The sequence below is a fragment of the Hyalella azteca genome, unplaced genomic scaffold, assembly GCF_000764305.2.
Source record: "Hyalella azteca isolate HAZT.00-mixed unplaced genomic scaffold, Hazt_2.0.2 contig2131, whole genome shotgun sequence".
NCBI classification, from domain to species: Eukaryota; Metazoa; Arthropoda; class Malacostraca; order Amphipoda; family Hyalellidae; genus Hyalella; species Hyalella azteca.
Window position 1 is genome coordinate 3,139 of NW_025932417.1, and position 17,460 is coordinate 20,598.

Consider the following 17,460-nt stretch of genomic DNA (forward strand, 5'->3'; position numbering starts at 1 on the left):
TAGATGATGATGTCAACAACTAGGATGATATTGAAGCGAACATGATGATGCTATCATGCCAACAACAGACAGGAATATAATATCATGTATATAAGAAAAAATGATGTCATTCGGCATCGTGACCTAGCATCATAGACATAATTTCTAACAGACATGATGTTGCTGATGCAGCGTAATGTTCCTGATGTGCCACAATGTTACTGATATGTTCTTGATAAGACATAATGTAGCTGACACGATTTAATTTTCCAGATTCAACAGTGTTACTGGTGTGACATAAGGTTGCTGGTATAACAACATTACATTGCTTGCGCATGCGGGATAAGGCGGCGAGATAAGGGGGCGAGATAAGGTTTGTCCCGAGCATATAAAGTTCGGCGTGGTCTGACCAGGGATACTTACGCGCCAGAACCAGCGTCAAGACCACGCACGAAGACGAGTATAGTGAAACTAGAGACGTGTACCAATTAAAGTACTACAAGTGTGATGTAAAATTTAAATTGTACCATTGACCTCATGAAACGCACTAATTAGTACCAAGAGGAATCATCAAGTACCAATTTGTGAAGAACTTTACACTTAACAGCACCAGTGTACCAAGTAGCCTCATTCGAGGACCACCTAAAACGTACTTAGCACCCTGCGGATCACCTGTGAAAAAGGTGAGGAAAAAACGCGCACAAATTTTTGGATTCAAGATTTTGAAAATTTATACTTCGGGAAACATGTCGGATGTTGTACGTCGGGGCACGTGTTGTGGATGTTGTACGTCGGGCACGTGTTGGGGATGTTGTACGTCGGGCCACGTGTTGTGGATGTTGCACGTCGGGCCACGTGTTGTGGATGTTGCACGTCGGTGCACGTGTTGTGGATGTTGTACGTCGGGGCACGTGTTGTGGATGTTGTACGTCGGGCCACGTGTTGTGGATGTTATACGTCGGGGCACGTGTTGTGGATGTTGTGCGTCGGGGCACGTGTTTTGGATGTTGTAAGTCGGGGCACGTGTTGTGGATGTTGTAAGTCGGGGCACGTGTTGTGGATGTTGTACGTCGGGGCACGTGTTGTGGATGTTGTACGTCGGGCCACGTGTTGTGGATGTTATAGGTTTTAAAATTATACAATGTAGACATGGTTGCGAAAGGAGTATGAATATCTATTTGCATTCTTCGCAGTAATCACCAAACGATTATTTACTAATATATGTTGTTCAAACCCTCATTTCCTTAACATTAATGTTGAAATGTGATCAAATGGTATCATATATTAAGGTAGAGCTTTTGAACAATACTGACTATGACGAGTCTATTGTTAAGGGAACAACGTATATATGTCACTAACTTCGATTATTGTTCACCCAGCAAAGACGAGTGGACAATGAGTTTCCACTCATTTATATCAGGGAGCGATTGTGCACAATCTCATCGTTGCGCTCATCTATAGTACTTACCACATTGTAGTAAAAACATATGTAAATAAAAATATTAAATCTATGCTGCAGATGTTGTTGGGCCGCTATGTGAGCATAGCACCGCTATGTTGGGTGCTCATGTCGGCCATGTTGCCATGTGCCACACATGCGCTGGTGCTGGGGGCAGCTGGAGTGCTGGGCTCCCTGGGGCTGCTGGGAGCTCTGGGTGAGTCTGCAGCTGCGTCCTGACAGCTGTACATCTGTATATTCCTTCTATAAACAGCTGTACATCTGTATATTCCTTCTATAAACAGCTGTACATCTGTATATTCCTTCTATAAACAGCTGTACATCTGTATATTCCTTCTATAAACCGATTTAAATCTGTATATTTTATCTATAATCAGCTGTAAATCTGTATGTTCCTTCTATAAACCTATTTAAATCTGCATGTTCCTTCCTTAAAACGATTTAAATCTGTATGTTCCTTCTATAAAACGATTTAAATATGTATGTTTCGTCAATAAACAGCTGTAAATCTGTATGCTCTAACAATAAACAACTGTGCATCTGAATATTTCAGCAGCAAATAAATTTGAAGCCGCTTGCTCCACTTATAAACAGCTGTACTGGTGCAAGATCCACTCATTAACAGCTATTCTATGTTGCGCTGGAGAATGTTTTCTAACATTAGTTCTAATGCATGTTGCGCTGGAGGATGTTACCTAACATTAGTTCTAATGCATGTTGCGCTGGAGGATGTTACCTAACATTAGTTCTAATGCATGTTGCGCTGGAGGATGTTACCTAACATTAGTTCTAATGCATGTTGCGCTGGAGGATGTTACCTAACATTAGTTCTAATGCATGTTGCGCTGGAGGATGTTACCTAACATTAGTTCTAATGCATGTTGCGCTGGAGGATGTTACCTAACATTAGTTCTAATGCATGTTGCGCTGGAGGATGTTACNCCACGGTTTATCAATGTTTGGATCCCATTTAATTTGAAACGAAAGGATCAAAAGCTAAAAAAGCTGGTGCTTAAGCCGGTAAAGGTCGATTTTCTAAAAACAGAAGTTTGGAAACGGCCATCAGATTTGGAAACTTTGAAATCAAGGAAAGACAAGCTATTGTTTGATTCAAGCTCCATGGTGAATTTGATAGTCTTATGTTGGAGATTATGATAGTCAAAGAAAAGGCCCACATGAGAAGGATGCTTAAAAATCAAAAAGGTATCATCAACATATCGGTTACAGAAAATTGGCTTAAAATCAATTAGAACATTAGTTCTAATGATTGCATTAGAACATTAGTTCTAATTAATGCATGTTGCTCTGGAGGATGTTACCTAACATTAGTACTAGTTCTAATGCATGTTGCGCTGGATGATGTTATCCAACATTAGTTCTAATTCATGTTGTGCTAGCTGTTATTTTTTGACGTAAGATTCTCCTTTTGTAGGCCTGGCGATCAAGAAGAAGTATTACAACAACGACGACTATAACAACGGCAAGAACTTCCGCTACTTCAAAGGCTTCTACATCAACGCTAATAGCGGTGGCAACCACCACAACCATGACCACTACGAGGACCATCATAACCACCATGATGGTTATGGTGATGGTGGTTACGGCGTACCATCCTACGGTGGACACGGTAGTTCATACGGTGGACACGGCAGTTTTTACGGTGGACACGGCAGTTCATACGGTGGACACGGCAGTTCTTATACTGGTTACGGTAATTCACACGGTGGATACGGTAGTTCACATGGTGGTTACGGTAATTCACATGGTGGATATGGCAGTTCTCATGGCGGTCATGGTAGTTCTTACGGCGGCGGTCACGGTGGCGGATACCACGGTTACCACGGTTTCGGTAACGGCTTTCACCCGTCACCGTTGTCACCCGGTACCGGCATCATCACCCCTGACGGCAGCAACACGAACTCTATCTTCCCCAACCCCAGAACCCCATTGGGTTTCGGCGGGATCAACCCCGGTCTCGGAAACCCGCTCTACAACACTGGTATCTTGAACCCTGGCATCGGAAACCCTGGTTTCGGGTCCACAGGGATCATCACTCCGGCTGTCGGGACCTCCGGGTTCGGGACCGTCGGTTCACCGGTCCCGATAGTCGACGCCGCATCGAACGCTCGTCGACAAGAACCAAGTATCGGTTCAGGTACACCCCCACCCGGGGTTCTTCCCCTCGAAACTCCAGCAATTGAACCCATAAAGCTGACCTCGACCCCCACCAACGCCCACCAGGACTTCCCCCCTTTCACGCAGGACCGGCCCACCCCCCGAGAGGGGACGTTGGGGGACATCACCCCTGGGCGCGTCAGGAGGCGACGGCAAACTCAAGTATTTTTACTTTAATTTTTAATTTTTGTTTTTTCGAGTGAGTACCGTTTTGAAATTAAAAACGGACGTGCAAAGATATCGCAATAATCTCCTTTTTGCATGAAAACCTGTACCTTAATCTACATTTCTACATAATTTCCGTGAATCTGGTTTTCACCAGTTTTTGTCTGATAAAATTCTGCCGCCTGACTCGTTAACCACTGCATCACAAATGTTTTGACTCCGTTATCGTCTTGAAGACGGCGACCGCCCAGGTGTTTCTTCAATCTGCAGATGTTAACATGTGCAGTGTTAAACATTTGTTGCAGTTGCATTCGAGTTACAGTGGTTAAATATTTGTGATGCAGTGGTTAACAAGACAGGCGGCAGAATTTTATCAGGAGGGTATTCAAAAACTGGATTCACGTTATTATAAGTGCCTCAATTAATTATTCCCGGAAATTACGTGGAATAGTAGATTAAGGTACAGGCTCTCATGTAAAAATAAAATTATTGCGATATCTTAGCACATATTTTTTTTTTAATTTAAAAACGGTACTTACTGAAAAAACATGCCTAGTAGCATTTATTTTATGTTTCTTTTAATATATTAATAAATATTTTGATGTAGCGACTTTGACTATAGAATATTTAGGCGGATACCACGGTTACCACGGTTTCGGTAACGCCTTTCACCCGTCACCGTTGTCACCCGGTACCGGCATCATCACCCCTGACGGCAGCAACACGAACTCTATCTTCCCCAACCCCAGAACCCCATTGGGTTTCGGCGGGATCAACCCCGGTCTCGGAAACCCGCTCTACAACACTGGTATCTTGAACCCTGGCATCGGAAACCCTGGTTTCGGGTCCACAGGGATCATCACTCCGGCTGTCGGGACCTCCGGGTTCGGGACCGTCGGTTCACCGGTCCCGATAGTCGACGCCGCATCGAACGCTCGTCGACAAGAACCAAGTATCGGTTCAGGTACACCCCCACCCGGGGTTCTTCCCCTCGAAACTCCAGCAATTGAACCCATAAAGCTGACCTCGACCCCCACCAACGCCCACCAGGACTTCCCCCCTTTCACGCAGGACCGGCCCACCCCCCGAGAGGGGACGTTGGGGGACATCACCCCTGGGCGCGTCAGGAGGCGACGGCAAACTCAAGTATTTTTACTTTAATTTTTAATTTTTGTTTTTCGAGTGAGTACCGTTTTGAAATTAAAAACGGACGTGCAAAGATATCGCAATAAACTCCTTTTTACATGAAAACCTGTACCTTAATCTACATTTCTAAATAATTTCCGTGAATCTGGTTCTCACCAGTTTTTTTCTGATAAATTCTGCCGCCTGACTTGTTAACCACTGCATCACAAATGTTTTGACTTCGTTATCGTCTTGAAGACGCTGACCGTCCAGGTGTTTCTTCAAGTGCAGTGGTTAACATGTGCAAGTTTAAACATTTGTTGCAGTTGCATTCAAGTTGCAGTGGTTAAATATTTGTGATGCAGTGGTTAACGAGACAGGCGGCAGAATTTTATCAGGAGGTTATTCGAAAACTGGATTCACGTTATTACAAGTGCCTCAATTAATTATTCCCGGAAATTATGTGGAAAAGTAGATTATGGTACAGGCTCTCATGTAAAAATAAAATTATTGCGATATATTTGCACGTATTTCTTTTAATTTAAAAACGGTACTTACTGAAAAAACATGCCTAGTAGCATTTATTTTATGTTTCTTTTAATATATTAATAAATATTTTGATGTAGCGACTTTGACTATAGAATATTTGTATTTTTCTATATAATAATGTATCTATTCACTTAGGGAATACAAAGCAAGATTGCATGGAGGAATGTGTGATAGATGAATTGATTGATAATATATATAGAATGTTACACATTTAGAATATATACGGTGAATACGAGAACTTAAGTTGACTAATTAGTACACCATTAATGACCTATTGACTCGTACACCATGAAAACAATAACAACTTGAAGACGCCAGTATATAATGGATATTGGCTGTTATGTTATTCACTGTGTGGCCCCGTTTACTGGACACAAACATGCACACAGCTGTGTAGTGGCTGTGTAATGTATGCCATACATTGCTAGAGGTTTTTCACGTGGTTGATTGCACATGATTGATTGTGATGTACGTCCACAGGAACAACAGCTGCTGCAGCTGCTGCTCAACCGGCAACTGACAGCTGCAGGGCAAACAACTGCTGCAGCTGATTCTTAAATGACAACTTACAGCTGCAGGACAAACAACTGCTGCAGCTGAAACCTAAATGACAACTACAGGGGTTGAGTTGCATTTATAGCAAAAAATTCAGAAACATTCGATACGAAATATTTCATGTTTAGGATTGCGAGTTTTATGTCGAGGAATAAGGTTGAATTTTAATTACCACGGGAGGGGCAAGAATTTATCACACTCAAACCAAGATCTATTAGTGGTATAGGATCAATAATGATCCAATGTGTTCATTAATACTAATTAAGATCGTTAGTTTGTAATAATTGTAGAAATTTTGTAGCGAGCATCAATTTGCATCATTGATGACAACAATGCTGGTCGCTATCTTTTAATAGTCTAGTTCTGCTTACTTATGATCATAAACATCGATCATAAACATCGATCAAAACCATCAATCATTAACATCGATTAAAAACATCGATTATAAACATCGATTATAAACATCGATCAAAACCATCAATCATTAACATCGATTATAAACATCGATTATAAACATCGATTATAAACATCGATCATAAACATCGATTATAAACATCGACTATAAACATCGGGAACATCTATTTGAATCTCATGTATTGTTTAAATCGAAACCTATTAGAGTAGAAATGGTATATCGTTGGTCATCGAGTGTATAGGTTTAATGTGTTGTGTTTTAAAGCGAAGACCCGAAACGCAAGTAATGTTATTGCTACGAAACAAAATGTAAAATGTTCAGACTATAAATTTGCGACTTAGAGTGCAAAAAGTCTTGCTGTGAACATTTTCATTCTAAAATTTTGTATTGGGGAAAACTCTCGGCCTAAATATTAGGAACATAAAATAGTTATTTTTGGGGTAGAAAGTCGACCTAAATATTTCAGATATAAAATTTTCATTTTCAGGCAAAAAATCTTACACAGCCAGTATCCGATGCTATATGGGCTAAGATTTATTTAGTTTGTGACAACTGATGGTCCAAAAATTAATCATTTAAAAACAATTTTACAATCATTTAAAAACAATTTTAATGGTATGTGTTTAATTATTATTAACTCTTAGCGTTAAATGTGTTTAGTTTAATGAACTTTTTGAATAAACTTTTTGACTTTTGTTACAAATAAACTTGTGTTTCGCTGTCCCCTGATTGATCGAAACAGTGCACCACAAACAGTAAGAGTGCAGTAAGAAACCCAGTGCTCCGGTGGCCACTATCTGATTACTAGCTAGAGTGGACAACTAGTAATAGACTAGTGAGACAACTAGACTAGTATAGTGGACAACATTGTACCTGAGTGTACCAATCACTCTGTACATCCGCGTACATGTATTTATGGCCCCATAAAATATGTATATTTCTATAGTAAATAGGTCAGAGAGAGCACAGCCGATTTCTCCCAGCGTTCAGATATAGCAATAACCAGTATCGCTTTATCACTTTTCGAAAATGTGAGAAAGTTGGATATTTTGTGTGTTATTGCGGGCACACAAAGTGCCGTGACTAAAACGGTAACCGCTGTGTAGTTTGCAGTCGAGAGTACACAGCGTCAACACATTCCTGTGTACCTGTATGAATTGGGTGGTGAGTGGACGTGGAGTTGTATGTTTCAGATGTGGTCGAAATTAATAATTTCAGATGGTTACAGAAATAATTTAATTTAGAGGTTGAAATGAGCTAAGGGCTTAAAAACTTCTTGGCTTCAACGTGCGACTAGTCGCGCGCAACTGATGAAAAGTTGAACGATGAAGGGTTGAACTGTGAAGGGTTGGACGGTGAAGGGTTGAAGTGTGAAGGGTTGAACGGTGAAGGGTTAAATGGTGAATGGTTGAATGGTGAAAGGTTGAATGGTGAAGGTTAAATGGTGAATGGTTGAACGGTGAAGGGTTGAACGGTGAAGGGTTGAACGGTGAAGGGCTGAACAGTGAAGGGTTGAACGGTGAAGGGTTGAACGGTGAAGGGTTGAATGGTGAAGGGTTGAAAGGGTTGAATGGTGAAGGGGTGAACGGTGAAGGGTTGAACGGTGAAAGGTTGAACGGTGAAGGGTTGAACGATGAAGGGTTGAACGGTGAAGGGTTGAATGATGAAGGATTGAACGGTGAAGGGTTGAATGGTGAAGGGTTGCATGCTTGTGTGCAGTTAAGGCCTAATAAAAATAGGATCGTTCAATATTCACTCGAAAGTAGTGTCTGAAATATTGTTCGCGTTCTTATCAGCTTAAGTGAAAACTTTTTTGCAGTTTCTCCGGTCAAAAACAATCCATAATGATGCTACTCGCGCCCAATGCGACTGGAAAAAAGTAAAAGCTACGGCGTAAAAAAAGCAGATGTGCTCGGGTATTCGAACCCGTGACGCGCCGCCTCTAAATAATAGCGGCGAGCGCGCGTCGCGATGTCGTCACGGGTTCGAACCCGCCTCTTAACTCAGTTTTTTTTTTCGCTCAGAATTTCACGGGAATTACGGATGTTGCTCGCTATATAAGAACTGCGGACCGGCGCGCCACACTCTTTGGGTGATAGCGTCCGGTCCGCAGGTTGCTTCCTGTACCCCGAGTGTGGTTAGCGACCGAGTACTGTTTTTAATTCGATTTTTTAAAATGTGTTTTTAATTCTTTATTTCTTAATTTGAACAATTTACAATTTTGGATCGTGGTCTTTGAGTCCGTATTTTCGATCTTCATGGTCTGAAATTCAGAATTTCAATTTTTGTGTTTTAAGTTGGTAACGAAAAAATTTTAAGGAGCTTTGAAAAGTCGACGGCAAATTTCAGTTTTTAAGAAAAATTGCAATGTTGGTGCGTCCGTTGCTGCTGCTGCTGCCTGTTGTGGGCTTACTGCTGCAGGCGCATAGTGGGCAGCCGTTCATTATACTAGGTGAGTCTTGGTATTGGGTGCGTAATGGGTACGATGTTATACTGGGCGAGTCATGGTACTGAGAAACCATTGTACTCATTATACGTCAATTTCATGCACTGCGAGTAAATACGGTGGCATCCCGTGATACTGTTGCATTGCGTATCATGAACATGCAGCTTCCTCCCCTAACAAAGTTAGATGAGTGTCCGACTCAGGAGTCGGGGAGAACGACTTATCGTCGTGATAAGTGTCCTCAGGAGTCGGGGAGAACGTAAATCAGCTTCTCATCTGTGAAGGGCAGCCTCTGAGCAGTTTAATATTACAAGCACTATATGACTCGGCTCGGCCAACTCTTGTCATACTCTCAGGCGACTATATAAAGTCAGAAAGGGAGTACGTATGAGTCTTTTTCTTCTCAGAAGCTACTTTCGATCAGGTGGCCTGGCATACCTGGCATAAAAGATCTGATCAACAGGCCAGTCTAGTCAAGAAAAGTACAATAATCGGCGACAGGCCTATCTAGGCCTATTCTTTAAATGCCGAAGATACTATACTATACTACTATACCCTGAATGAACTTGCACCGGATGTAGCGACTACCCGGACGAACCATTGGCGGTCTCCGAATGTTGTTAGGGTTAATTCTTCTCTACCGATATGTACTATACGAACTCAGTTTACTATGATCTCCGTTTAATATGTTCTACATTTACTATGATATGCATGTAAACACGCTCTTAATACGTTGACGTATCTTTGAGGAATATTAAAACCTATAACAATTTCTCCGACCTCAGAAAAGAATCATTAATCTATGTAAGATGTTCTCAGAAGAAAAAAACGCATATTAGGGAATGAAGCTCTTTTTGACGCTAAAAACTTTATTATTTAAATTATCGTTCATAACATAATTGTTAACATATTTATTCATAAGTACTTATACACAGCTATTCGTGCTATTTCTTTCTCCCAAGTTCCGTTAATCCCGCTGTCCCTAATATTTTTAATAATAATAAAGCATATGAATTCTAATGAGATAAAGACTTCTTCAAAATCACAGTTTACATAGAAGATAAGAGTTACATTTTATTCTCGATTCACAATAAGGAACCAAATTATCTTTCGTCCCTTAAATCAAATTTTTATTTACCAATTACACAACTAAATATTCATTTTTGTTCAAATCTTTTCCTCCCTTCCCTCCAAGCCATTCATATTCTCTAATTAAGATTGAAATTCCATTAGGAAAAAGCCCCTATACATTTACGTTGCCAGCCTTCAACACAATGCATACTTTGTAAAATATATAGAAGATAATTAATCTTACAATTTATGAGAATTAATCATTGAATAGAAGATAATTAATCTTGTAATTCATTAGAACTAACAACTGACTTTAACAATAACAGGTCCTACCACGACGGGTACCACCGCCACCACCGGCACCACCACAACCACCACCGGTACCACCGGCACCCTAGGCACCCTGGGCACCCTAGGTACCCTCACCCTGGGCACCACCACGCTGGGTACCGGCCTCGCCAGCCTCGGGGTGTTGGGTATGTCTATTATAATTAATAATTTAATTATAAACTAAAAGAAATGAGTGGGTAATACTGTCAAAATATTGACACACTTTCTTGCCCACAGCTCGAGCAGACTGTTTTTTGCCGGACCAAACTGGGTCAGGATGACACGCATAAGGGCAAAAAAACTGTAATGATATTTGGACAAAGTCCTCACCCATTTATCTGAACTTAAATGTCGATAAATGTAAACCTAAATAGACAGCTATTGTACAATATTATTATATATATTATAGAATTATATCCTCTCATTGACTACATTTACACAGTTTCGGGAAATTTTTAAAACTCACAGTAAAAATTCCACTTATTTTCTGTGCTTTTCAACTACTTTTTCTGTATTTCTTGCTTTCATTTTTGGTTAGTTGCCATGGAATGTAATTCACTTCACTATCTACTATGAAAAGTCATAATTATTGCGTTCGTAAACGGTGGCTTCATACTCATATTACTTACTATGCCGATGTGAACTCATGCATCGGTAACTAAAATAATATAACAAGTACGAATATCATTCACAAATATGACATGTAGCAAGTGATGGTCTGTAACATTATGACATGTAGCAAATGACGATATGTAACATTATGACATGTAGCAAGTGATGATATGAAACATTATGACATGTAGCAAGTGATGATATGTAACATTATAACATGTAGCAAGTGATGATATGTAACATTATGACATGTAGCAAATGACGATATGTAACATTATGACATGTAGCAAGTGATGATATGAAACATTATGACATGTAGCAAGTGATGATATGTAACATTATAACATGTAGCAAGTGATGATATGTAACATTATGACATGTAGCAAATGANTCACCCCCTCACAACTCCCCTCCTCGCCACACACGCCTATCTCCTCCTCACCTCCCCCTCCTAGCCACTCACGCCACTCACCCCCTCACCACTCCCCCCCTCGCCACTCAGGAGCCCTCAAGCTCGGGGTGCTGGCGATTGTGGCGAAGCTGGCGGCGGTCGCTGGCTTCGCGCTGGCCAAGAAGCTTCACTATTACAGGGAGCCTGTAGAGTACAACTCATATAGTGAGTATCCTGCTTATGGTGAGTACCTGACATGTGGTGAGTGACTAGTGAGTGGTGGGTAATTAGTGTGTTGTGGGTAATTAGCGTGAGTGTTACAAACCCATTCCAAGAACTGGTACTAACACTACTTGGTGGCGTTCTATAAGAGTCACTCTGAATTAACACTAAAATACCAGTAAACTGGTGATAAATGGCACAAAACTGACACGAGAACGACACTAAACTAGTGAAACTAACTGAACCAATGTTGCCATACATAACCAACGGAACTAATGTTGACATTACTAACCAACTGAACCAATGTTGCCATACATAACCAACTGAACTAATGTTGACACAACTAACGAAGTGAACTAATGTAGCCATAACTAACAACTGAACTAATGTTGACATAACTAACCAACTGAACTGATGTAGCCATAAATAACAACTGAACTAATGTTGACATAACTAACCAACTGAACTAATGTTGACATAACTAGCAACTGAACTAATGCTGCCATAACTAGCAACTGAACTAATGCTGCCATAACTAACCAACTGAACTAATGTTGACATAACTAACAACTGAACTAATGTTAACATAACTAACTACTGAACTAATGCTGACATAATTAACNTAAGGAATAAAATGAAACCTTCTCATTGTAATTTGCTGGTGAGAGTTTATTGGTTTGAATTTTTTTTTATCTTCAACGAACAAAAACAACTTCAACTTTGACTTCTGGAAAACTCGACGAGCTCCATGCTAACTGCCGCTCTGTTGAAGATTACACCCCCAGGCGCTAGCTTCAATATTTTTAGTAACAAAGTTCATTTATTTAAAATAAAAGTTAATGCCCGTAAAAACACATGTCGTACGTACGTCCAGGTCACCAATACGTGCCCGTATACTCTGGTTACGGCGGGGGTTACAGCGGGGGCTACGGTGGGGGTTACGGGAGCAGCAGCAGCAGCAGCCACTACCACCGCAAGAAGAGGGATGTACCCCGTGACTCCCAGGTGGGTGAACTGCAGGATGTACCCCGTGACAATTAACTAAATATTATTTTTTTGAGTGTAGTCCGGCCTCATCATGTGCAGACTCGAGCTGAGGGCCATCAGGACTCAGCTCGCCGTAAAGCTGAAGCTGGAGAACCGATGAGCGAAGAGCAACAAGCGTTCGCGCTGAGCGAAGAAGAAGCTTTCGCGCTCGTGTCTGAGTCGGACGAGTCGGGGTGCGCTCAGCGGCTCGTGTGCGAGCTGGCGAGGCGAGCAGAGATGGGGCTGCTCAGTGACGAGCAGAGCATCATCAGCCTTATTCAGTGAGTCGGAGTTTCTGGGTCAGAATGAGACTAAGCGATTATGCGGAAAGTACGTTTGCCAGAGTCAGTAAATTGTAGCCGGTTTATCAGAGAGTCAGCTCTCTGTTCGATTCTGTTCGATTCTATTCTAAGAGTCAGCTGATTCTGTTCGATTCTATTCTAAGAGTCAGCTGATTCTGTTCGATTCTATTCTAAGAGTCAGCTGATTCTGTTCGATTCTGAGTCAGATTATGAGAGTTTGCATGAGACTCTGCTGGAGTGAGTCAGTCTGTGTCTCATCCTGACGCTGAGAGCTGTAAATGTGAGGCAACACCCACAGCGTACCCCAACAGTTACAGACCGTTTGTTCATTGGACCGCACCTGTTACAGACCGTTTGTTCGTTGGACCGCACCTGTTACAGACCGTTGGTTCATTGGACCGCACCTGTAATGGACTGTTTGTTTGTTGGACTGCACCTGTACCTATTATTTGTTTGAATAATCTCGAATTAATTACTCAAACAAAGTTAGTACTTTTATAGCACTTAGAGTGGTTAAAGTGTCCAAAGTTTCAACACAGCTCCGATTATTTAAAAGCATAAAGGTTGTAAAATCTTTGACTTTAATAGAAAGCTATAGAAAGCCTTGGCGGTTTTTTAAAACCATACGCATCCCCCCGTCCGCTCTCAGGAGCCAAGTGTTGACGAGATGTATTATGCATTTGTGGGTAACGTTATGACAAAAATGATGGCTCCCGCAACATAACAAATTACACATAGTAAACAGGTTCTCTTGTACTCATCTAAAAAATAAAATAACGAAGCTTTTTCAACTCATCCACAGACAGTCTTCTTTGGGACCGCTTTCTGACCCCTGGGCGAGTTCCCGACGTCCCTACTTGGAGGCGATGCGGACGGGTTTTCGAGACAGGTCCTGTAGGGTCCTATACCCGTCTTGTCCCTTCTCGGGGGACCAGATGATGGCCCTCATCCGCTCCATGGGACGGGATCTGGTCAACGAACCCATCAGTTTCCTGGGCTCCCTCCCTGACCAGCAGACTCTCCATCCTGAGGCTCATTTAGCTCCTGAACCGAGGAGACAGAAGCAAATGGGTAAAGTTCTGCCAACAACGGATCCCAAGGGCAATGAAGTGGTTGTTCCAGTACGCGGTCCAGCCCAGCGGGTCGTGGAGAAATTATGGAAGAAGGAGCGAAAATCTACTTATCACAGAAAAAATTCCCAATCCGAAAAGTTCGGCTTCAGGCTCGAGGGATCAGAAGACTGGAAGCCGTTAACAAGAAGTTCGTCTTCCCCGAAATCGTTCGTCAAGGAGACGAAAGAAGCCAATCTTAGGAAGCGAGGAAACTCAAATTTTATTCCCAGCGATTTAGACTCAGTAGGTTGGAAGCCAATTGATGATAAATGGACCCAGGACATTTCTGCTGTGGATTTAAATTCCCAGTCCTCGTTCCGTCGCCGTCCTCGAAGAGGTGCCACTACCCCTTCGGAGGATGAAATTTCTCAAGGTTCCACTCTTTCTGAAGATGCTACTTCTCCGGAAGAGACCAACCTTTCAAGAGTTGCCACTCCAACAGAAGACGCCTTTCTTTTTGAAGGTTTCACTCCTTCGGAAGGCACGGAGTTTTCAGGTCAGGACCACATCGGTAACCGGCGACCTTAGGAAGACAAGTGTGACCTGAAATTTTTCCACCACTTAGTCTCTTCCAAATTAGACTACTTGGTTTTATTAGACTGTAATTGGCCGTCAATTTGCTTAGTATGAAACATCTTCTCACCTGCGCGAATAAACGATGTTGGTGGTAAACATCGCGCCACATTTGGACGGTGAAGCTGCCACTCGTCAGCCACGTGACGGCATTTGAACCCAGGCGCTTATGCCGCCCATACAACAGCCTTATTATGTACATAGTTTTCTTGTTATTACTGAGGAATACATTGTTATCTAGTAATTATTGTTGTTTCGGTTGTTGAAAGAAACCTAGAAAATGTTTAATTATTACCTTTAACGAACATTCATTGGCAGCCTAGTGATTGTCTGATTAAGCTATTTAATCCACAAATTATGTTAATGGCTCTCTAAAGATTTTAATTGTACTTTATAAAATTTAAATGTAGAGTCTCAGTGACAGTATCTTCTTTAACCTTAAAATGACAATGATTACACAAGCTGATGAGATACGTTGAATATATTTAAAATTGTGAGATACTCTGGCCTTGCATACACTGGATCTTAGTACAAATTTGAAATACTGAGGACACACTGTAATCAAGAGACGCCTCCTCACGAGTACAAGTAGAAGATTCTAATTTACTGACCTACTGTTACTTCATCGGTCGCCTGAAGTAACGTTCTTCGTTGAGCTTGACGTCATGATTAGGAATTTCAGATTGACAAAACAAATATAATATCCATGGTCCCTATGCAGCAATAATCATTCAAGTCTCCCATACCCCACGTATGTAGTAGTCGAAGGCAGCTGTTAACCGCTGCATCAGAAGGAAAACGGGCGCTGAAACGCCTCGACTTTTCTACACCAAATGCACGTATTATTTTTGGTAATTACACCTGTGTTACACTTGAGGAAAGTTGGTAAATGCGCTACATATACCAGCAGCCTGCAGCTGCTGCTTCCACACAGCTGGCGAAGGTAAGTGAAGCGCTTCTTTCAGCGCTGTCTTATAGTTAGTTGCTTGTATTGACTTGATGCAGACTTCAGTACGAAAAATGTCCACATCGCCGTGAATTCAGCAAGGGTTTTCAAAATTCTAGCATATGAGCGGGAGCGCAATGTCCAGCTAATAGAATTTTCATCATAAATATGAAGTACGAGGGAATGCTTACTTGTATTTTTTGTCAATATAATTGAAGTATTTTAGCCAATATAACTGAAGTAAATGGGCAAGATAAAGAAGAGAAGCTCCTCGCACTGAAAACTGTAATGAAAACAAAAGGAAACCGCTAAAGAAGAAAAAGCTCAAAAACCAATTGTTCTTACCTAACCTAACTTGTCAGCGTACATTTTTTGCCAACCCATTTTGAGGACATATTTATTTAATGCCCGGCCCTATTTGAGGACTTATTTTTTTATTGCTGAGCCCAATTTGGAAACGCAATTTATATGGCCTGGCCCAATTTGAGGACGAAAGTTTTTATTGTCAAACCCAATATGAGGACTTAATTTTTATTGCCAGGCCCAATTAGATAAGCTGGTGAGATACACAGGATGTATTTATTTATGATTAGTGGGCGTATTTTTATATTGTTAAGTCCAATGTGAAAATTCAAATTTTTGTTGCCAAACCCAATTTGAGGGAGTTGGCTGCATTCATCCGTGTCTCGCTACACTTACGATAACTGACATCACTATTCATACGATGATACGAGATGGTGCGCTGTGATGACAGTGGCCAACATCACTAATCATGCGGGATGGTGCATGGTGATGACGATGACCAACATCACTATTCATGCGGGATGGTGCACTGTGATGACGGTGACCAACATCACTGATTGGGTCTCTGCCCGGGGTCACTATATAGGCACGTTTCTCAGCCTCTGAACATTCGAGGCTCAACATTCAAGGACAAGGACCGCACATTGAAGGCGCAAAACGAAACTGTTTCGAAATTATGCTGTAATAAATAATATTCTACGAAGTAAATCTGTCACGATATGATATTGTACGAAATAATGCTGTACGAAGTAATACGAGGCGTGTTTTTAAAGTAAGTACCGTTTTGCCTTGAAATGATTCCCACGACAAGTATTTTTTTCCAAAATTAATTACTGCACTTGGAAGGCCATACTTTACACTACTTTTCTACATAATTGCCAAGAATATTGAGGCATTTATTGTATCTTGGGACCAGCTTTTGTATGCCACCGTCAAAGAAGCTTGCCGCTTGGTTAGACAACCAAAGCTTCACAGTCTTTTTCACGTCGTCATCATTGGTGTGCCGCTGCCCCGCCGGCAGCTTCTTCAAGTGCTAAGCTATAAGGACGATATCGTGAATCGTCTGTTCTCCTTCACTTCAATCGTCTATTCTCCTTCACTTCAATTGTCTGTTCTCCTTCACCTCAATCGTCTGTTCTCCTTCACTTTAATCGTCTATTCTCCTTCACTTCAATCGTCTGTTCTCCTTCACTTCAATCGTCTGTTCTCCTTCCCTTCAGTCGTCTGTTCTCCTTCACTTTTATCGTCTGTTCTCCTTCACTTCAATCGTCTGTTCTCCTTCACTTCTATCGTCTGTTATTCTTCACCATTTATTGAATCAGATCATTGGTGATGACTGAAGATCTCCCACTCTGTTGCTCATCATGAATGGTTGTGCGGCCATTTATGATGACTATCACTAATGTTTACAACATACGCCTCACTGCTTGTGCGATAGTCAACTGAATTAGCATAGCAAAGTGAAGTCGGCGCTGAAAAATAGGCCTGATGTGGCTTGTCGCCGATTCGTGTACTTTACGTGAATTGTCTATAGCAGGTCTAAAAAAAGGTCAGTCTACCGGATCTTTTCCAAACTGTCGATAGTTTGAAATATTTACTAGACTTCCACCGGGTTCGATATGGTGCTTGGCATTTTAAGTCTGAAGCCTTGAGCATAGAGAAACAGTATTACAGCACGCATTTGCATTAGGTGGGAATCTTAAT

At 41.5% G+C, this 17,460-nt stretch overlaps 3 protein-coding genes across 3 annotated transcripts; all 3 read left to right on the top strand.

The window, feature by feature from the left end:
- The first annotated feature begins 512 nt into the window (after nucleotides 1–512).
- LOC108667340 (keratin, type I cytoskeletal 9-like) lies at nucleotides 513–3,790 on the top strand. Its single transcript, XM_018154355.2, has 3 exons — nucleotides 513–662; nucleotides 1,499–1,634; nucleotides 2,871–3,790. The coding sequence occupies exons 2-3, from the start codon at nucleotides 1,499–1,501 to the stop codon at nucleotides 3,788–3,790; spliced, it is 1,056 nt and encodes a 351-aa protein (XP_018009844.2). The 5' UTR covers nucleotides 513–662.
- Nucleotides 3,791–4,409: 619 nt separating this feature from the next.
- On the top strand, nucleotides 4,410–7,023 carry LOC108667346 (shematrin-like protein 2; the record flags this gene model as incomplete). The annotated part of the gene is given in 2 exon segments (XM_018154363.2): nucleotides 4,410–4,924; nucleotides 5,933–7,023. Coding segments are annotated over 2 exon segments (593 nt in total), but the record flags the coding sequence as incomplete, so codon positions are not given.
- A 1,453-nt stretch (nucleotides 7,024–8,476) lies between these two features.
- On the top strand, nucleotides 8,477–14,924 carry LOC108667344. Its single transcript, XM_047885341.1, has 6 exons — nucleotides 8,477–8,874; nucleotides 10,266–10,415; nucleotides 11,384–11,515; nucleotides 12,369–12,499; nucleotides 12,581–12,801; nucleotides 13,625–14,924. The coding sequence occupies exons 1-6, from the start codon at nucleotides 8,790–8,792 to the stop codon at nucleotides 14,460–14,462; spliced, it is 1,557 nt and encodes a 518-aa protein (XP_047741297.1). The 5' UTR covers nucleotides 8,477–8,789; the 3' UTR covers nucleotides 14,463–14,924.
- The last annotated feature ends 2,536 nt before the right edge of the window (nucleotides 14,925–17,460 follow it).

Excerpts from the sequence above, each read along its gene's own strand:
- LOC108667344 (XM_047885341.1), top strand. The coding sequence starts at position 8,790 with ATGTTGGTGCGTCCGTTGCTGCTGCTGCTGCCTGTTGTGGGCTTACTG. Across the intron at positions 10,416-11,383 it reads CGCCAGCCTCGGGGTGTTGG|GAGCCCTCAAGCTCGGGGTG; the intron begins GTATGTCTATTA and ends CTCGCCACTCAG. Across the intron at positions 12,802-13,624 it reads AGCATCATCAGCCTTATTCA|ACAGTCTTCTTTGGGACCGC; the intron begins GTGAGTCGGAGT and ends ACTCATCCACAG.
- LOC108667340 (XM_018154355.2), top strand. The coding sequence starts at position 1,499 with ATGTTGTTGGGCCGCTATGTGAGCATAGCACCGCTATGTTGGGTGCTC. Across the intron at positions 1,635-2,870 it reads GGGGCTGCTGGGAGCTCTGG|GCCTGGCGATCAAGAAGAAG; the intron begins GTGAGTCTGCAG and ends CTCCTTTTGTAG.